At 41.3% G+C, this 22339-nt stretch overlaps 2 protein-coding genes across 2 annotated transcripts in view; one reads left to right on the top strand and one right to left on the bottom strand.

Moving 5' to 3' along the window:
* Positions 1-845, top strand: part of INSYN2A (inhibitory synaptic factor 2A) — a 45502-nt gene extending 44657 nt beyond the window's left edge. The window contains exon 4 of the mRNA XM_069978933.1: positions 448-845. Coding sequence (XP_069835034.1) covers positions 448-631 — 184 coding nt within the window. The 3' untranslated portion in view covers positions 632-845. The remainder of the gene's footprint in view (positions 1-447) is intronic.
* Positions 1-22339, bottom strand: part of DOCK1 (dedicator of cytokinesis 1) — a 302766-nt gene that overhangs the window by 180218 nt on the left and 100209 nt on the right. The window contains exons 25-27 of the mRNA XM_069980039.1: positions 19945-20051; positions 14134-14261; positions 10059-10154 (exon numbers count right to left, since the gene is read on the bottom strand). Of these exons, the coding sequence (XP_069836140.1) occupies positions 10059-10154; positions 14134-14261; positions 19945-20051 (331 nt within the window). The remainder of the gene's footprint in view (positions 1-10058; positions 10155-14133; positions 14262-19944; positions 20052-22339) is intronic.

Genomic DNA, 22339 nt, shown 5'->3' with positions numbered 1-22339 from the left:
AAGGAGAGTATAACATATTGTTTGTAAACCTCTTCTAGACCTGGAGAAAATTATTGTTTTGTAAGTTACTTATTTTTTTTTTACAAGATTTTATGTAAAAGATTGATTACATGGAACCTTAATTATGTTTCTATTGCCAAGTAGTAGAGTTGAGCAAACTTCCAGCATGCTCGGGTTCATCATTTGCTCAACTCTACTAAGTGTCTCTCCTCCAGAGAAAAGACGACTGTCCCTAGTAACATATATGTATATAACCACCTTCAACATTTAACCCATAATTGTGCACTTCCTTCAGGAAGAGTCCTTTTTCCAATGGAGCACTGCATGTAAGATGCCATACACAGCCGTATCTCACCAATGAGAACAAATACCAACAAAACTAACGCTAAGTAGAAGACATTGTATTTGTGCTTAGTGATGTAATTTTATCATTTTGTTTTATCGCAGCGTTGAACTGGATTTTAAGCAGCAAGAAGACAAACTACAACCAGTTTTGAAGAAACTCCATCCCATTGAGGAAACTCAGGTTGCACCTTTGCCTTACTCTGCAGAGAGTTACACATCGACTCCCAAGCAAAAATCCAAAACGGAATCGAAAAAGCATGGAAGATGGAAACTCTGGTTCCTATAGCTAAAACTGCTGAAACATGAGCCTCTGGCCTTTCTAGGCATCTCTAAGAAAAATACAATAGTCCATTAACAGAGGGGGATCTTGTTAACGCAAGGTCATCAAGAAGCATATGTTTGGTCAGTATGCAGATATCTACTGTGTGTACCAAAAAGGCCTTTATACTTGCATCTCACTTGCAGGAGCAAGGTATAAAAAAAAAAAAAAAATCACAACACGCCAACTTTTACTAGCAGTTCACTATGCGGGATGTAAAATCTGGATTAAACTTTGTAATGCCAAATGTGAAGAAAAGAAATGGAAAATGTGGAAGTTTTTTTATTTTATTTTTTATTTTGGGTTAGCATAAAAAATTTAATCACTGGCTATAAATGAGGGTATTTTTAAGCATTTTTGATTTAAACTCGAATCTGTGGAGAAAAGTTATAGCCTTACATCATTAAAAAAAATGTGTGTATGGGGAGGGAGGGTCTATCATCTAACATTTTATTGCAAAATGCAAGCAGGGGATGAGTGCAATTTTCAGCACATCAAAAATCTGGAGAAAGCACAAATTTTCTTATGGTCGGAGACCAATGAAAATCTCTAAGATGTGACTAATTCTAAGTTATGCCTTCCCATGCTAGTCATTGTCACGCTCACTTTAATATTACAGAAAAGACATTTAAAATGCTCCTATTAGAGCAGCCAGGCATATCCCAAAGTCAGAACATGCCTTTAATCTCATTGTTCGTTGACAGGGTCAAGGATATGGGACGCTATGTTTTCTTAGGCCTAATTTCTAATGTTTTCGTACCCTAAAAACCTAGAAGTGTTAAAAAGAAGAAAAAAAAATACTAAAGAAAATAATTAAATATATCAAAAAGAAAAACAATACAATTCTGGAAGGTTTGATAACTAGAGTTGGAATACCATTTAGTCTCGACCTTGCAATGTTTTATAAGTACTAAATGCCATACTATTGTAAAAGAAGCCAAGGCAACTTATTATTTTCACCTTAATTTGGCATTTTGCTTTGTAACAATAGGTTGTAGAGACCTACAACTTTTTTTTTTTTTTTTTTTTATAAAATGGTATACTTTAGATAAGTGGAAATTACATTTATTATTCAACGTCTGTTTCATTGAAAAGAAAATGTGTATATTGAGATTTTCTAGGTAATTTTAAAACATTAAGAATAATTTTACTATTTAAATTGATTAAAAGTAAATGAATGAAGGATTGTTTCGCAACTTAGTATAGAGTATACAGTTATTCTATTGCCCTTAAGGCTGGTTTCACACACACTACGTTTTTAGGGAAAATACTGCTGCAGTTTTTTTAAATTTCCTCCTGACTTTAGAAGGAAAACTGCAGTGGAATTTTTCAGGAAAAACAAAAATGACATGTATGAACCCACCCCTAAGGAGTTGGGGAGGAGGGGATAAAAATATATACATATATATATATAAATATAATTTTTGCAATATACCCTATAGCTTAGATCTGTTTGAAAGTGCAGAGTTAATTTTTCTACGGTACTTCAGGAGCAGTAGCTTCCCAGAGTTGTAAAATACAATTTATATTGTTGAAGATTTATTTATATTAGAAAACAATTAGGATTAAAATCCACGCTACATATAAAGACAACACTAACTTCATCTTTATGGGGAAAAAAAAAAAATCTACTTTGGTAAAAGGAACACTAAATATAATTTCTTGCTAAATTATTACTTTCTCACCACCATATTGTCTCTATAAAAGTCTAGAAATAACTCTACTATGATTCCAAAGAGATGTACTCCGCCTACCCCCGATTCTCATATTAAGGGAAACCGCAAGTTAAAGGGGTTGTCTGGTGAGCAGAAGACTGATGAATTCTTCTGCTTGCTGGCGCTCACTTTCTTAGATCCCATATGCCTAAAGTAAGCCTTCCTAGATGTGGGGTGAGTGGGTCACAATCACCACGTGCAGGCGTAGCCAAATACCTGCACAGTATTTTCCCCCATGTCTCAGAAAGGACGGGTTCACCCTGTGGAATTCTTGCGGATAAATTCCGCCGAATTCCATTGCCTGTACGTGCTCACGGACACGCGCCTCTCTGCCTGTGCCATTAACACCATTCTATGCACTGGCGGATTCCGCCGAAAGAACTGACACATCAATTCTACTGACGGATAGCGGAATCAGCCGGCCCATAGAATGGTGTCTATGGAGCTGGCGGAAATGCGCACGTTCTAGCGACGGAATTCATCCGCGAGAATTCCTCAGTGTAGTGTGAACCCGCCCAAAGTAAGGGGGAGAAAAAAAAATTCAGCGCCAGCAAACAGAAGGCTCTAACCATCTTTTGCTTGCCGGACAACCTCTTTGAAGGCATCTAACCTGACCTGCTGTTATGTCTCTGTAAGCAGACAGGACACTGAGCATGAAGGTCATTTCCTTACCTAGATACTCATAGCAGTTTTCACGACATTTGTAGTTTATTTCATATGCAATTTAGGTTTTTTGGTGCCCTGGGGATGGGACTATCACTCTCCCCTTCTAATGAATATTGGGGTGGCGTTCTGCAGTGACATCACCCACAGCTATATATGTTATGAGGGCTATATATGTTATGAGGTGCACTGAGGGCGATAGTCCTGTCCCAGTGCACCAAACCACTTCATTAACATATCTAATAAACTACAAGGCTCACAAAAATGGAACAGAGGATCGAGGTAAGATAATGACCTTCATCCTCAGCACTCTGTGCATTGTAGGGACATAGCAGCTACTGTTAATTTCACTTTAAGGCAATTGGCTGCAGCAGGAGCCTCCCCCTATGCTCTGCCTGCAATAGAAACCTGAATAACTAAACTCCGCTGCCTGATAAAGTCCACCCATCTCCAGAAGAAAAAGAAAGGGCCATATCCTCTTCATTGTTCAGGGCCATGCAAAAAGTTTTGATCATTTTTCATCATTTTGATAATTAAGAGTTCCTTTAAAAAGCAAACAGACTATATAAAGCAGTCATATGAAAATTTAATACTCCATACTAGGAAAAAAAAAATTCTATAATGGTTTCTGGCTACTTCACATATCATGAGGGTGGTCAAAAATTTTTAAAACATTTTTAAGGTTGGATAACAGATTTGCCATAAAAGATTTAGGAGCTACCGATATACAATTATTTTCAATATAGGGTAAATATTTAATACAGTAATAATAAAGTGTGAAAGTAATGCAAAGAATGAAAGTTCAATATTTTAAAGCTAAGAAAGAAAAACGCATGGATTGGATTGATTTTTTTTTTTTTTAGTATTTTTAAATCACTGGGATTGGTACATTCAGGAAACGCTGCTTTATCTTCTATCACTATGTGATAATTTGAAGCAAGTGTAAGGACTGTACATTTTTCATGAATATTGTACAAAATAATGTATTCATACCCGGCTCAATTTATGCTTTATCATGAATAAACGTGTCAGAATTGCTTAATAGGGCTACAAAAATTGTACAGAAAAAAGATCAAATTATTTTTGTGTATAATAGAGTCTGTGTAAAAGGGAGAGCGGTCATGTGCCAAGAAGGAAGTGCAATTGATTTATTTGCTGGGCAGGGGGAAAAAATATATATATTATTGTATTTTTTAATTTATTTTTTAGTAATTTATTGAAAAGATACCTATGTTTATACTGCACAAGTAATACCATGTTTTAAAAATCCCCAAATAAAGTTTTGCCCATACATTATGATGAAATTAACAAACTAGTATATGAGATGGTCATGGTTTATCAGAAAAGTGGAATTTATTCCTAAATTAACCAACTCTCAGATATCCAAGGACTCTACTCACTAGATATGGACAACTGTGGCTTCATTTTAATTTATGTTGTAAGATTTTTAAGAAATATAAGGACATTGATGAATAAATGTATTTACCGAAAAGAACCTTCATTACTAGCTGCACAGGGTATTATAGTAAAAAATGCACCAACAAGCAATACCAACGATTACCCCTACTGTTTTTACACGGTAATAATTCAGATGATCTTTCATTATATTTTGTCTATATTGTTTTAATATATAGGTAAACCTAGCTATCCGTACACAGTGTATTAATATCAATGATAGTTTAGAGCGGAAAGGCTGAACTGTTTGGGCAACATTCTCTAACCAAACCACTCTGAAAACATGGCTACAACCTATGACCTAAGGCTTTACCCATGTTTTCCAGGACTCCGTAAGGCCTGCATCTAACCTCAACAGCTGCAGGGAGTCAAATACCAAGCTTTTGGGTTCGGAGAATGTTGCCAAACCCAGAAGTTCGACCTCTCTGCTCAACAGTATCAATGACCCTCAATAGTATCAGACAATCATCTAGTCTATTGCGGCTTCCCGATTCTCCTTTGATGGCAGACGTCATGTGAGAAAAAATTGGGTAGTTGGACTTTAAGATGTCCGATTCTCTTGTTCTCAATGGATAAAAGCAGCTACCAGATAAGATGGCCAGCAGTTTACTTGCCTCTTAACACCAATGCATGTTCAGCTTGGCCAAGTGTGCAAATGTACTGGGTGGTTGGAAGAGAGCGCTGTTCGCCAAACAAGTGTTGAGTCAACAGCATTATGGTTAGCTTAAAGGAGTTAATGAGGATAAGGAAAGAAAAAGTTGCTTTCTTCTAAAAACAGCACCACCCCTCCTGAGGTTGTGTGGTATTACAACTCGGCTCCATTCACTTCAGTGAAACTAAGCTGCAATCCAACATGCAAACTGAGGATAGGAGTGGCACTGTTTCTGAAAGAAAGCTGCAATATTTTTCCTAATCCTGGATAAGCCCTTAAAGGGTAAGCTGCTACCAATTTGAGAACCAGGTTTGGCATATACGTAGACTTATTATCCCTACACCAAAAGATCGTCCTTCTGGAAAATGATCTGCGTGTAGTCATAAACGTTAACTCATAAAAAAGCATTTCTGACTAATACAGTCATACTCCTACATATACCTGGGCGCATGTGTTCTCTATTTTATTCCTGTGGAATGTAGTGCCCTAATACAAAATAATCCTAAGAACCGCATCAACCTATGAAGTATTAGAACCCATAGAGGACATAGAGTCAACAATATTCTAAAAATATTTTGTGATTCAAATCTGTCAGTCAATAAGTAATAAGGATATAGACCAAACTATTCAATAGTAAAATACATCCTAAACAAAAAAAATTATAAAATTTGAAATAAAACAAAAAAGGTTCAATAATTTCAAGCAAAACATTTATAAGACAGTGGCGCTTTGAGCATTTTACAAGAGGCTTAAAGCGGTCGGGGAGCCCTTTGTTTCACACCACTACAAATAGTAGTGAATTCCGAATAGCTAAGTCGGTAGAGCATTAGACTTGTAAAATGGGCAGCTAGATAGCCCTATCTATTCAGCAATACATAATAAATCTCCAAGGATCAATTCACTTGGGGCAGATTTGTTGCAGGAATATATGCGACTCTCCCAATTATCTGAAGGGGGCTTGCAGAAATCCATGCGCTTGCTGTCAAAACAACCCTGTTCAGATGAATGGAACTCATTTTCGCTTGCAGAAATTTACACAAGAAATCTGGTTCCTAATGGTAAAACATGTAGAGTTCAAAACATCACATGCAATTACCTGGATGCCTGCATGGAATACTAGTAACATGTAGTTGTGGCAGACTATCTATAAGCCACAGCTTATCTAAGTAAACTAGTAACACACAAACAGGTACTGGGTATGGTGGTAATGAGCGCAATGAGTAAAGCGTGACTTGAGCATGCTGATCGTTTAGCATTTGAATACCGGTAGCGGAAGAAGTTGGATGCAGCACAAGGAAGTGCAGGAAAACATGGATAAATTCAAAGCCTATAATTAAAGGCTGAACGATATGACTCCAACAAGCTTGAGTTGTGCTCATCTCTAGTAAACATCCACAGTGTAGGGAGAAAAAGTAAACCATTGAATTTAACAACCTATAGACCCCCTTTGGCAGCAATTGCCTCCATAGTATTTTCTGTAGCTGCAAATAAGAGTTGCACAACACCAAGCAAGAACTGTCGACTATTTTTTCTTGAAAATATGTTTTAGCTCATCGTTATTTCATGCCACCACATCTCTCCCCTAGACTCTTGACCTACTACAAAAACAGAAATCTTCTTAATCATTCTTTAGTTCAGGGATGGGGAACCTTTGACCCTCCAGCTGTTGCAAAACTACAATTCCCATCATGCCTGGACAGCCTTCGGCTGTCCAGGCACGATGGGAGTTGTAGTTTTGCAACAGCTGGAGGACGAAAGGTTCCCCACCCCTGCTTTAGTTGATCTACTAGTGTGCTTTGGGTCACTGTCTTGTTGCATCACACAACATCTTTTCAGCTCAAAATCATGCCCTGTTGCGAAAATTCTCCCAAAAAATTGTGCACATTTTGGTTCATAGATCTTGAAATGATTTTACGGTAACCTAGCCCAAAAAAGTAACCCATAACTTTAAAGGTTTAAGTTGTGGTTGTGTGAAGCATTCTTTTAAATCAGGAGGTAAGAAAGAATCCAAATCAAGGCTCCAAAAACTGATGTTCACTTGCAATGGGCAAACCTAAAGGGATTATCCGGTTAGGTAAAATATATGTTGAAACATCCCATTACCTTTTCTTCTCCTCGCAGCTTTGAGCCTGCTGCTTTCTACTACAGACACAAAAAACTGTGTCTGAGCTGTTGAGTCCAACTCTGTTCTCAACTCCCTCCATTCTGAGATGGCTAATGTAAACAAGTCCCTATCGAACAACTTTGTGATTAACCTTCCCAGCATTACAAAGAAGCTACAAAGTTGCAAATAAAGACTGCCATGGACTTGTTTACATCAGCTGTCTCGGAAGGGATAGGAGAGGAGGGAGTTGAGAACAGAGATGGACTAAACAGCTCAGGTGCAATTTTCTGTGTCTTCAGCAAAAGCAGCATCTCAAAAGTGGGGCAAGAAAACTGGATAACCCCTTTACGATTAGAAATTTAAGAAATCAATTGATTCACTAAACGCAGCAGTGTCTACCCATGAAACACATTTCAGTTCAGTGTTTTTATGTAAGTGGACAAGTTTTTGGAGCCTTGAGTTGGGTTCTTTCATACCTCTTTCAGTATTACTTGTTGTGTACTCTGAATGATGTCAGGATGCTGACTACTAGGAGAGTAGCAATGGTCCACAATTTTCACAATTTTTAGATGATGACTGATGTATACACAGGTTTTTAGCAATGTCTCTGTAGCCTTCTCCATCTTCTTGTGTCTCTCTAACATGGATTCCAAGGTTCTAGAGACATGGTTCACACTAACCAAAGTTTCTCAAAGGAAAATTATCAATGAAATGATCAGATGTCCCTGTAGCCCTCTACCTCCTCTTTCTACATCCTCTTCTTACCTTCGTATGTCCCACCTTTTTTAAGTAGTTTAACTGAAAGGAAATATGTAAATGAACTCCTTAGGCGCACTAGGGGCATTCCTCGCCCCCAAGTGCTCCATTCCATCCACCACCTATGCTCACGCCTACCTACATATTCAGACATGCATAAGCAGGCCGGTCATTAACAGCTCCTGCACAAAGACGGGCTACTATTCCTGCTAAAAAAGACTGGCCTGTTTACTAACCTGCCTCATTGTGCCTTCATTTATTAAGTAAAGCATCTGTGACATCAGATTTCCAGTTTCTATCTTCTAAAGCAGGGATGGGGAACCTTGGGCCCTCCAGCTGTTGCAAAACTTCAATTACCATCATGCCTGGACAGCCAAAGAGAAAGCTTTGGCTGTTTAGGCATCATGGGAATTGTAGTTTGGCAACAGCTGGAGGGCCCAAGGTTCCCCATCCCTGTTCTAAAGGGTGTCAATACAAGTTGCACTTAGGCTGAGGTAGCCCCATATGGTAATCCTGTACTACATACACAATTAAAAGTATTTTGACAATTGGCTCTTAGAGAAGATATTAGCTCAGAGATCAATATTTTCTTTCTCCCTGCACTGTGGATGTTTGCACAAAAGTACTAAATAAAAGAAACGGAAAATGTAGCTTTGTGTTATTAGCTTAGTTAGATGACATTTGTCTTTGTGACAACAATCAGATCACATATTAGTAATCATGGCAGAAATCCAGGTCATTGCAAAATAATATTCCCCTCCCATTTACTGGCAGCTATAATCGGTTTGAAACTGCAGTTATAGAATCAGTTTTGACAAATCCTTTATATTGCATGATTGTTGATGTCAGATTTGTTCAGGGTTTTGCAGTAGACGTCACCAATTGTAATTGAATTACATTCACATATTACACATGAGGTTTAAACAAATTTTTGTAAAAATTTTCAGGCAGGTTCAACCGCAAGAACAACAAAATATATTCTAAAGCCTACAGATAAAATACAGCAATATGCTTACCTTTTGCTTTAACCAAGAAAGACCCTGTTAACCAAAATTTAGCCAGACCCATTGGGCAATATAGTACATGTTTTTATTAAATAAGAAGTAAATTATAGTTGAGATAATCTACCCCTATAACAGAGCCAGTGATCACCCGAACAAGCAAATGCTTGTTTCGTCAGCCGTGTTTTAGGCTCAGTAAATAGACGTCAATCAGTGAAATCGGGGCTCGTTTGCTATGGAGATGGGGTTGTGTAATAGGGCCATTAGTGTGTAGGGGCACACCATTTACATATAGGCATTGCCTGCTTTCAGTGCCAGTAGGTGCAGGAAAACCCTGATTTTTTTCCTACCATTATTTGTCAGGTTAGGTTGACACCAGCACTGGAGTGCTCACTTAGGTGCCAAACAAAATATTGCAGCATGCTGTGCTATTTGGTCCAGTAAAATACCAGACACTGTAGTAGTGACTGGGGGGGAATGGATCTACAGGCATAATTTTTCTTCACTGTTCTGCATCTATGGCTTAGCACAATGCAGGTGTAAACCCAGCCAGAGGACAGACTCCTATTCCCAATACTAACCACCCCTGTCCTATAAATACATTTTGGAATTTGTCCAGGCAAAATTAACTTGTCCCCTATCCACAGGATGGGGAGAAGTAAAAGATTGTGAGGGTATCCAACCTCCACACCCTCGCCATCCACCGTATCAGCCTCCCGGGTTCTGTGTTATGAATACAGCCACGGGGTACAGCATGTGACCCGCAGCTCTATTCATTTCTATGGAGCTGCAGGAAAGAGGCAAATAAGCACTTTCCGGCAGCTATACAGGAATGAATAGAGCTGCTGAGATCGGTGGGGGAGACAGAGGTCGGGCCCCCTGCAATCTCTTACTTGTCCCCTATCCTGTGGACAGGGGACAAGTTAATTTTGCCCAGACAACTGTTTTAACCAAATAAAGTATGTGTTTATTAACAAACAATGGAATACAAAAGAATAAAAAAAAATAAGGAAAAAGTTTGAGCCCTTTGGCTAAAAATGTCACTTACGATGAGCTCAGAATCTCGTCCCATGGATATAACTGTTCTGTTCACGGTTCTCAGAAGTTTTTCCATTATTATCTGAACATGTCGTTGTGTTGGACCCTGTACAAGAATAGATATTGAAATAAGATGGTTGTGTTCTATTATATGAAATACTGAAACTTATTTTTAAGATCACTACATCTCAACAGCTAAAACGGCCACCAGATACTCGGTGGCGATAAATTGAAAGGCAGATTCAGAGACCTGGACAACTCGCAGAGCTTACACAAGTCTTTACAACGTGCATTTTATTCTATTTTTATAATCCTGTAATATATTTATGATCTGAATATGTTTTGACTTAAGCTATAAGCTTTAAATTGACTTTCTAAAACTGAAATAAATGGCAGTATCCTTTTGCAACAGCAACTTGTCTCCATTTCTCCATACTATGGCATCACCATTAAATACGATGTGAAATGTAAAGTGTATAACGTGAGGTTTAGCACACTTAGGCGGCATTTAGAACTGTGCATATGTTTTCTTACTGAAACATGTATTTGTACATAACCTTATATTCATACATATTTTATGTGCCTCAAAATATATTGTCTTTTAAGTGGTGCCAAATGCATAGTATAGCTCTTACAGCTTTATACAGAGTAGAGCGAGAGTAAAACAAAACTAAATCAGATGATTCTTCAACTCTCAATCTTTTAAAACATTAGTTTTTACTTTCAGTGCAGATTCATTTCCTAAAGGGGTACACTAGAAATTGGGTGCTCCAAAATTTTTTTCAAGGCTATAAATGTCTGTAATTTACTTCTATTTAAAACTCTCATGCCTTCCAGTACTTATCAGCTGCTGTATGTCCTGCAGGAAGTGGTGTATTCTTTCCAGTCTGACACCGTGCTCTCTGTTGCCACCTCTGTCCATGTCAGGAACTGTCCAGAGGAGTAGCAAATCCCCATAAAAAAACTCACCTGCTCTGGACAGTTCCTGACATGGACAGAGGTGGCAGCAGAGAGCACTGTGTCAGACTGGAAAGAATAAACCACTTCCTGCAGGACATACAGCAGCTGATAAGGACTGGAAAGCTTGAGAGTTTTAAATAACAGTAAATTACAAATCTGTATAACCTTTTGACAACAATTGATTTGAAAACAATTTTTTTTCTCTGGCGTACTCCTTTACTATAACAAGATAACTGTCAGGCAGGGAGTTAAAGTAGGCAGGAAACAGGCAAGAATTTGTTATATGATCTATTAAAAAAAAACAAAAAAAAAAACGAAGGTTGCACTTGTAAAAACAGAAAAGGAAGACAAACTAAGTGTACCTGTCAGCAATGCTAAATTTTTGGTGTCACAGAAACACTTCAAAAGTTTTTATTAGTTGGTATCCGAGTGTGCACACTGTGACCGGTCAGAGTAAAAAAAAAAAAAAACAGGGAGACATATATGCTGCCATGTTCCTCTCATCCTGATCTGTGTCTTTGTGAGCAAGACAGCCACATAAACTTCCATTATGCGGCCACTTACAAATGCCACCATTTCTCCTGGCTCATTCTCCTGGTCAGACATGTTCTGGACACTAAAGACCCTGATAATAACAATATCTTTTGAGTGGTAGTGTCAATTTAAAAGAATACAGAGAAACAAGCTTAGACTTCAAACCTATAAAAGTTATGACTAACTTTGGTGTTTTCCCCTTCACTTTTTTCCAATGCAATTTTTTTTTCCCCACAAGAGTCTTTGCTGTATCTATGTCCACAAAAGGCATAAGGGCCCTATTCCACCGAACGATTATCGTTCAGATTATCGTTAAATCGTTCGAATCTAAACGATAATCGTTCGGTTGAAATGCAGTTAATGATTAACGACCGAACGAGAAATCGTTGATCGCTTTATAAGACCTGGACTTATTTTTATCGTTGCTCGTTCGCATTGAATAAGACATCGTTCGGTCATTCACAGTAGATACGAACGCAATAGCGAAGAAATAGCGAAGAAAAACGATCGCAATTACGATCATAAGTAACGAATATCGTTCCATGGAAATGAGTGAATGTTTTCAGGTCTTTCGCAATAGCGGTCGTTTGAGATTGTTAATCGTTAACGATTATGCAAACGATAATCGTCTGGTGGAATAGGGCCCTAAACCTTGGCACTCCTGTATGCTGGTAATTAATCTCAGGTGCTTTAGGTGGATACCTGCCTTTAGAGTCCGTGCTACCAGGGGTGCTCAACCAAATAAAGCAAAGTCCAATATGAACACAGCAGCTTGAAAGAGTAAATGTGGCACTCAGCCGATTGTAGCAAAAATAAAATCTTCTTTATTGTCTGCTATCCACAAAGCATTTCTGTGCACCAAAGCAACTTTTCAAGGCCCAGATCCACAGAGGAAAAAATAAAAAATAAAGTTGAACCAGCAGATTTCTGATGAGGGGGAAGAGAAAGATCAAGTATGCTGAATTTTAACAACCAGATCCTTCAGTTCCCAAAGACATAAGCCTCCACCAGAGGAGTCTGACATCAGCTTAACCCTGTCCCACAATTAACAACACATGAACGACTGACCAAGATGAACATTCATGTGTACAGAGGAATCTCAAGAGATAGTGGTCTGCCAAAAAAAGAACATTCAGCCGACAGCTAAGAAATGTGTATGGGTAAGATACATCCAATGCCAATGGCCTTGGCGGTCTTACACCATACATGCAAACCTCACTGCTGAAGCCAGTGGTTGGCTGTCGTTGTCACATATATGATGTATGTGATGTCATTACAGATTAGTAATGGCAAAGCACTCAATCAGCAAAGAATTGTGGACCTATTTTGATAAAAACATACAATCAGTGTCAAGGGGGAGGACATCCATCTTAAAGTGGACCTGTCAGCAGCTAAACAGGAGTGAAAATAAGCACATAGCTAAAGAGGGCTTCTTGTCATAATTCCAGAAATATCGTTTTTACCTCCCTAGCTCTGTCCAGTGCCGATATATAAGACTTTATATCAATATGTAAATAAGCACATGTGCTGGGCGCGCTACCCAGCAGGGCAAGATCCCAGGGTTAGCCAGTCCACATCCTCTTATTCACTGTATCCGCGCAGTGGGCAAGGTGGGTAGGCTCAAGCGATAGAGCAAGGAGGCGGAAAATGGGCACTTGAGCCTTGTTTACATGTTACTTCTCAGTGCTGGAAAAGGCAATGAAGATAATAGAGGAATATTTGGAATGCTGCCAAGGGCCTATTTCCACCCCTGTTAGGGTGCGTTCATACATAACAGATCTGCAGCAGATTTCTCACTGCGAATTAGCAGCAAGACCCGCTGTGGATCCCCGCTTTGTACACTATGGGCAGACAAACTCAGCAGGATGCACATCCTGCTGTGAGTATTTCAGCAGCCTGCCCCATTAACCCTCGCGCATACGTCACCTGTTCCCCGCTACGGCTTGCTTCGGGGGTTCCCGGCACGTCCCGCTCGGCTAATTCGTGCTTTGCCCCGCCGCAGCGCACCGATTGGCTAAGCGGGACGTAAAGACGTCGGAAGCCCCAAAGCAAGCCGGAGCGGGGAGCAGGTGAAGTATAGGCTCCGGCGGCGGGGGGGGGGGTGTGTTTAACGAAGCAGGCTGCCGAAATACTCCCAGTGAGAAATCCGCTGCGGATGTGCTACGTGCTACCCTCACGCTGCAGACCGTTAAGCTTTAAAGGGGTACTCCAGTGGGAATTTTTTTTTTTAAATGAACTGATGTTAAAAAGTTAAACAGATTTGTAAATTACTTTTATTTACAATTTTAAAAGTAAATTAAAAGTGGTATATTCTTTTCATTCTGACACAGTGCTAGTAGAGGTTTTCTATGGGGATTTGCTTACTGCTCTGGACAGTTCCTGACATGGACAGAGGTGGCAGCAGAGAGCACTGTGTCAGACTGGAAAGAATACACCACTTCCTGCAGGACATACCTTTTAAGGCTGATCATCCAATTTTAGCATATTAATTAAACTGAATCAGTACATTTGGAAGCACCATGAGAATTTTAAAGAAAAAAATGGTACAACACACTTTGTATATAAGTAAGTGGGCATTTTTCATTACTAACCACGTCTTTCCTGTAAAGCACCTCCAGGATGTTGCTGAGCAATAGGCAACAAGCTTCGAGTTCCTCCTGTCTCTCCAAGTGATACTTCAGCTGATCAGTCATCATTGGGAGTAAGATTTCCCTGCACTCTGAAGACAAAGCAGATTGTTAAACCAAGGAGGAATGGATCTTGAGCGAGGAAATAGCCATAAAAACAGACAAGTCTCATAGCATAGTGAAAGTCTTAAGTCGCAGCTGACATCCTCAGAGAGCTTATGCTATGTAACAGGAGGAATCATCTTCATTACTGTCATCCACTTCTATAATCTGCACAATTTTAGAATCATATCAGGGATTTTTTTTCTGTCTGGTTTAGAAAACCCATTATCCAATACTCTATGTCTAATAGATGGCGTCCCTGAATGTGGGCAAGGCTTCTACAGATCCTATCCACTTTGCTGCTACATTAATATGCTTCAGATTTTCCTGCAGCATATCCACTCTGTTATTATACCCTAAAGGATCATCATTATTTGAAAAGCAAAAATACACCAGGGGTCCTCGGATACTATAGGTTTTAAAAAGAAATAAGAAAAAAAAAATCAACCCCTTAACATTCAGTCTCAATCACATTCAAGTCTGGGGGGCGAGAGATGAAGGAAACAAGGGTGACGATTGACCTTCTTGTACCGTACGTTCATTTATCCTGAATCTAATTGACTTTCATGATAAAATAAAGAAATGCACGCCACATATTTCTGTACACTATAAAAGGCACCCGCCATCACCTCAAAGGATGGGAAACATTTACATTTTAATAGTGGTATTACAACTATAGACCAAAAATTTATATGATACCAGGCCCCTCACACACAAAAACAAACCAAAAAAAACATACTTACATAGCCCTAGTCCCCCATTTAGCCACGCCCAATCCCTCCATCTTCTTTCTGCTTGTGTGAGATGAGCACATGGGAGCAGGACCTGCAGGCTCAGCCAATCACTGGTCTACGGGTCTAGACAGGACACCGCTGTGGCAGCAGCGCTCATCTCAGAAGCAGGAAGAAAAGGAAAGATCACAAAATAAATTTTTATCCTAGGGCCAGAGCTGCTACTTATGTCAATAGCATATAGGGCCCGTTCACAGTGTGGACAACAGGACTTTGTTTGGAATTTCGCCTGCCTCATCACCTCAATGTTAAAGGAGAAGTCCGGTGAAAATTTTTATTAAAGTATTGTATTGCCCCCCAAAAGTTATACAAATAACAAATAAACACTTATTACTGGAAATGCTTATAAAGTACTATTTTTCCCTGTACTTACTACTGCATCAAGGCTTCACTTCCTGGATAACATAGTGATGTCACTTCCTGGATAAAATGGTGATGTCACGACCCGACTCCCAGAGCTGTGGCTGCTGGAGAGGATGATGGCAGGGGGATGCTCAGTGTCCCTCCAGTGCCCTGTGGCCCTCAGTGTGCCCCTGCCATCATCCTCTCCAGCAGCCACAGCCTGCACAGCTCTGGGAGTCGGGTCGTGACATCACCATGTTATCCAGGAAGTGACATCACCATGTTATCCAGGAAGTAAGAAACAAGAAAAAGAAACTGAGGACAAACAATCTATGCACATCCAAAAGTATACACAAAAAATATTATATAAAAATAAGAGAAAACACACAGAAAAAAAGAAAGGCTGTATACAGCAATAAAACCTAACTCTAAGGGGGGAGAATGCAATATATCACCCCACCAACCGGGATCCTCCACATGAACAAATGTAACATGCCTAAACATCAAGCATCCCTCCCATATATGCATGAAATATGGGGTACATCATACAAAAGTTGACAATGAACCAGTACAATATATCAAATAATATATACAAAAAATGAAATATATGCAATGATGTACAAACCGAAATTTAGAAATGAGAGGAGGTGAGAGTGACCCCGGTACTGACCCTATCCCACGCGTTCCGTCAGCACAATGCTGACTTCATCAGGGGACTGTGTTGCAACTCACAAAGTAGATTATTTTATACCCAACAAATAATGAATGTACCAATAATCAGCCAGTTATGGCAGTACTCACAGGTGGAACATCAACATCGCCGTGACCGGCGTCCAACATGGCCCCCATACCGGAAGTAAGAATCAGTATAATGTATTAGCCGGAACTTGCTTCTGTCATGCGATACGTTCACATCACGTGACACGATACGTCACACGTCATACGTTTAGCGTCCTACGTCATGCGTCATGCATAATGCGTCATCACTCTCTTGTCCGTAGTCCGTCCCAAACCCTCACATGACCCAGTGATGTCACCCCATCACATGACAAGAGTACGTGGAACTTTTTTTATATTTTATCACATCCAAGCGAATAGATATATGGATATGGACACAGCACAAGATATAGTATAGTATAGATATAGTATGTTATCCAGGAAGTGACATCACCATGTTATCCAGGAAATGAAGCCTTGATGCAGTAGTAAGTGCAGGGAAAATAGCACTTTATATGCATTTCCCATAATAAGTGTATGTTGGTGATTTGTATAACTTTTGGGGGGCAATACAATACAAGTATAGGGCGCCTCCGCTGATAGAATTGATATGTCAATTCTTTCAGCTGAGAGCTGCGGAGAGGCAGTGAGTCAGGCGGAATTCCAAGCGTAGCCTGCGACGGCCATTCGGTTTGGAATTTCCACCTGTTTTCCGCTGTGTGAACAGGCCCTAAAGCAAAAATCTAACAAAAAAAAAAAAAAATAAAGTGCAGGAAGATAATAAAGAATCTATACTGACTCGTCACCGGCTGCACCACTTCATCATCCCGCTGTCACCCTCTGGTCTCCATTTTCTCCTGTGTTCTGGTGTCCCCATGACCTAATGGGAGGTGCCTGTTCAGCCATTCAGTGACTGCAGCAGCGTCCCACCCCAGTCACTGACTGGCTGAGCTGGCATTACTCCGCTAAGTAGTGACGTTGCAGGAGCAGGAGCTGCAGGGGTCTGGGAGCAGTGATGCGGCGCTGTGGGGGGCACAGGAATAGGGGAGTACAGATTATTTATATGTTTCCGCACCTCTCTGCCTGCACTGTTTTTTTGCCGGAGTTCACCTTCAACTATGAAATATGTGTGCATCTGTGATTGCTAGTACACAGTGATTAGCATCACACACATGCCGAGAATACAATATTAATCTCTATGAAAAGATGTTCGAAACCTGTGAGTGATGAATTCCTATGTAACAGCCCAGACAGCATGCAGAGAATACCAATGCCAACCACTAAGCTTCTGTTCAGAGTCTCTATACAATTACAAGGTAGGTTTATTAATGCATCAGGTCAATACTGCTCTGTATACCTGAAAGCTGCAGAACAGAAATGTTGCTTTGCGGCACTGGAGTCTGTATGTTCCCACAGGGTTTATGTAGGACTGCTAAGGGTACCGACCAAAAATGCCAAATAAATGTTCAATGTTTTTATCTATGTTCACTTGTGTTTTTGGTTGGGCTGCCCCTGGCTAGGCCACTCTCTTCATTTGCTGACGTCCATGCGTAAAAGCAGGTTCTGAAATTATACCTCAGTGTGATTGGGTAAAGGGAACATTGAGAAAGTGCACAGCTGCAATGTTCCCTGTTGCAGCAGCCAAGACCAGAGCGGCAGCAGCAGATTTTCAGGACATCGATTCGCATATCGTGCAGGGTCACATAAAGTGGTCCGGTGGGGGAAGGGTGCCTGCATGCTCAGTGACCGCTCCGGCCAACAAAGCGCAATACAACATCCCTAAAAACCCTCATCATAGACGGCACTGGTTAATGTGGCTCAAAGCAACAGTTACATTGTATGTGCTTGTCTAGTGCATTATAAAGAAATATAAAAAAAATAAAGAAATATTCACAAACATCTTAAAGCAAATGTGCCAAAAACAGAGGAGCGGCACACTGCTGAGCCAGTGCCACATAACTCATATGGTGCCGGTCTATTACCGAGCACCGGCCCAGGCTGAAGCAGGCTGGAGACCCCTCCCTTCAAAAAATGACTGCGGCACCGGCTTCCCCACACCGGCGATGTTCTATTTATGTGCAACACTTAAAGCGAATGTACCATTGTGCAGCACCTCTGTTTTTCCCTTTTAAATGTATGAATAAAGTGTCAACTGGGTGGGGGTTCTCGCCAATGTGGTCTACCCTACACAGCTTGACAGATCCAATCACTCCAGAATTATTACCTTAAGGGGAATACAAGTGTTTACTAACACTGATCTATCAGGAGGGAAGAAAGGGAAATTATACTAAGGATATGCACTGAGGGGGGTGCTGGTGCGATATACATAATTGGGAAGCAAATAATTTCATGACTCTTATGAGCAGGGAATATGAGTCTTTGTTATGAGAAACACCTGAACTGTTGTCAAGAGCATTCAGAAATATTCTTTATATTCAGCAGATACATGAAAACCTGTAAGCTGGAGGTAACTCATTAAGAGAGTTGTGGGCATGCACTATGACCTATGCAGAGGTCACTGTACAGAGGGGAAAGCTACCGACCTGTGACCATCATCTATTGTTAATGGTGTGTTCTATTTATATTGGTGGTGTCATCTTTCATTGTGATAATACAATGACTGCTAAGAAGGTATATCTATGTTGGGCTTCTGTAAGGCTCAGTGGTGAGAATGAAATAGTAAGATTTCAGGATTAAAGATAGTAAAATAGAAAATAAAAATTAAATCCAATAACTTTTGACATGGCATGAGGTATACCAAAAAGAAAGTTCAACAGCACCAAGGAACTTGGTCCAATATGGCTGTCATAGTGGATAGATGCCTTCCCCCTTCTGTTGTTTCCCTTGCTCTATCTCTGACGGTTCCTGCACTTTATATGTTTACCTGCATCAGACATTGGCGTTGTTACTGGCTCATCCTGTAATTCTAATTATGTACAATGGCTGGACCATGGACAAATAAAGCACTTATGCCTGGTGTCAACGAAAATTATAGTCTGTAAGCTCCAACGAGCAGGTCTCGTTTATACTCTGTATTTTGTATTTTTGTTATTTTTCTTTACTATGTTCTTATTTATTCCAATTTAACTGCGTATTATGTACCTCTGTACTGTATGCATAGAAAAAAAGCGCTGCGGAATCTGTTGGCGCTATACAAATAAATTTATTATTATTATTATTACTATTACACCACCCCAGATGTGAGCACTTACCATAAGGTATAAAAGTCCTGCAGCTTCCATCGCATTTCTGTATCGGATCACGTAAAATAAATCTTCACCCTGGATGCTGCAGGACTTTTCTACCTTATGCCATGAGGCAAGTCAAATCTTACTGCCTGCAGCATGTCTCACAGCTGAGATCCACTGTGATACAAAGATACAACCAAGTCGAAAGCACAGCAGCAGTGCCATCCACTCCTTGGCCACTTGTTTATTCTGACTCTTTTGCCTCATTATAGTCTATGAGGTTAAGTGTCGGAATTAGTGAGTGGCCGGGTAATGGATGGCACTGCCACAGTGGTCTCTGCCTGCCTGTATCTTGGAGCAGTAATCAATAACTTTAGCAATGCCTTTATTTAAACAGGTAACAGGTAATTTCTAAAGAGAGATCCCCATTGAAACAAGGTAGTATATAAATGATATTATAAAGCAACGGCCCAATGTTTGTGAGTCAATATGAGGCGACCTTGACGCTACTTAGCACGGTGACAATACGCCCTCTGTAAAGGATATTAAACGGCTTTATACTGAGGCTTTCCTTGGAGGTAAATGAATATTATGACACATAAAAGGCACTGATGCAGACAATCCCCTCTCCTTACCGAGCTGACTGAAAAGGTCGCTGTGTACGATCTCAATAAGACAGTAGAGCTTCTGCCGCACAAGGCGATCTCGTGGAACGTTCACAATGAAGTCCGTGAACAGTTTGCTGTGGAGAGGAGAGATAGGTTGTGAATGCAAAAGGCCTGAAATTTCACCCAGTAGAAAGCAATGAGCTGAAAGGCGTGTCGGGGGTTAGGGCCAGGCGTGTCGGGGGTTAGGGCCAGGCGTGTCGGGGGTTAGGGCCAGGCGTGTCGGGGGTTAGGGCCAGGCGTGTCGGGGGTTAGGGCCAGGCGTGTCGGGGGTTAGGGCCAGGCGTGTCGGGGGTTAGGGCCAGGCGTGTCGGGGGTTAGGGCCAGGCGTGTCGGGGGTTAGGGCCAGGCGTGTCGGGGGTTAGGGCCAGGCGTGTCGGGGGTTAGGGCCAGGCGTGTCGGGGGTTAGGGCCAGGCGTGTCGGGGGTTAGGGCCAGGCGTGTCGGGGGTTAGGGCCAGGCGTGTCGGGGGTTAGGGCCAGGCGTGTCGGGGGTTAGGGCCAGGCGTGTCGGGGGTTAGGGCCAGGCGTGTCGGGGGTTAGGGCCAGGCGTGTCGGGGGTTAGGGCCAGGCGTGTCGGGGGTTAGGGCCAGGCGTGTCGGGGGTTAGGGCCAGGCGTGTCGGGGGTTAGGGCCAGGCGTGTCGGGGGTTAGGGCCAGGCGTGTCGGGGGTTAGGGCCAGGCGTGTCGGGGGTTAGGGCCAGGCGTGTCGGGGGTTAGGGCCAGGCGTGTCGGGGGTTAGGGCCAGACGTGTCGGGGGTTAGGGCCAGACGTGTCGGGGCTTAGGGCCATTCCTGTTAATTGTCTTAATACATGTCCTATCAAAACAATAACAATAGAGACGATCTGCTGGCCGCTGGTCCGTGTAATAGGATGGCGGCAGAAGACCACCGCTCTCTTCTATGGGACTCCCAGACAATATAAAGGATTGTCCATGCAGCTCCTCCTGTTGCTCCTCACAGCCCCCCACTCGTGTGATAGCACAGACAACAAGCGGGAATTGAGGAGCAAGCTTCTTAATATCGGGCCATGTAATACAGACCTTAACTCCAGGTGTATTAAGTAGTAAAACTAATAAAAAATTTGAACTAGTGTTGAAAGGCGGACATTTATGATACAAAGTCTGTGAGATATTTTATGTCCCCGCGGTCCGACTGGTCATCTGTCTCCCACACTCCTATTAATAAACATAACGGTATAGCTCGGAGTCACCATAAATCTGGCAGATAATAAAGTCACCTAATCTGTGGGTAGACGCAGCAAACCCAGTACAAATGATTCACTGATCTGCTCATAGAAAGGAAATTATCTTCTACATAACTAGAGGAAGAGGGATCCCGCTCAGCAGAAACAAGATGTCATAGAAATAGAGAAATTGTCTCCGGAGGAAAATATTAATATACTGGGAAAAGCCTACGAGAGCCGCGTACAGCAAAAAAAAAAACTGTTCACCACTCACTAAATCACTAAGGAGAAGGGGAACATCTGCCCTATATAAACACCCTGAATAACAATGGTGAACTGTAACACAGTCTTCTACAAGACCTGAGCAGTAAGGTCAGCAGAGCTGAGGCAGTGTGGCCGAGGTACGGCCATGGTGCAACTATAAAGCATAAACTGGACATAATGAGAGGAGCAGCAGACAGCTGGAATGTTATCATTGTCTGTGTGAAGGGAAGGACATGATGACCTTATTATCAGGAGAAAGAGGGTATTTTAAGCAATGCTCAGAAGGCCCATAGAGGATGAATGGAGTGGAGGAGTCAATTACATTTATTGGGGCAACAAAATTGCTGCATTCTGGGAATTAGCAGGGTCCCAGCTACTGTGCCCCTCACATATCTACAAGTTTATAGCTTTTAAAGTGACACTGTCACCCCCCTTTTTTCATTATGACTTCTTTACATAGGTGTTAAGGGGTACATTTTGCAGTTTTGATCCCCTATTTTATTTCAAACGTCGTGCTTGTTCCAGTAAAAAGTGATCTGTTATAATTTGCGGTTTGTGCTACCTGGGCGGGGCTTCGTGGACGTTGTGCCACTTAGCCCCGCCCACATCACTGCCGTAGACCCACCCCTCCATAACGTCATCTGCTTGCATAGGCCTAGACCTTTAGGCCGGCCCTTCCAATGGCAGTTGAGGGGACAGAGCCTATGCGGCAATTTCATCAAAGGGGCGTGGCTACTTAGCCCCACCCAGGTGGCACAATCCGCAGATGATGGAAGATCACTTTTTACTGCAACAAGCACCATGAAGTATGATATAAAATAAGATATGAAAACTGCAAAATTTACCCTTTACACCTGTGTAGAGAAGTCATAATGCAAAAAGAGGATGATAGTGTCACTTTAAACCATAGAAAGCCTTT

The sequence above is a fragment of the Dendropsophus ebraccatus genome, chromosome 8 (assembly GCF_027789765.1).
Source record: "Dendropsophus ebraccatus isolate aDenEbr1 chromosome 8, aDenEbr1.pat, whole genome shotgun sequence".
Taxonomy (NCBI): Eukaryota; Metazoa; Chordata; class Amphibia; order Anura; family Hylidae; genus Dendropsophus; species Dendropsophus ebraccatus.
Note: the sequence above shows the minus strand (reverse complement) of the source record. Positions and strands in the feature narration are given on the sequence as shown.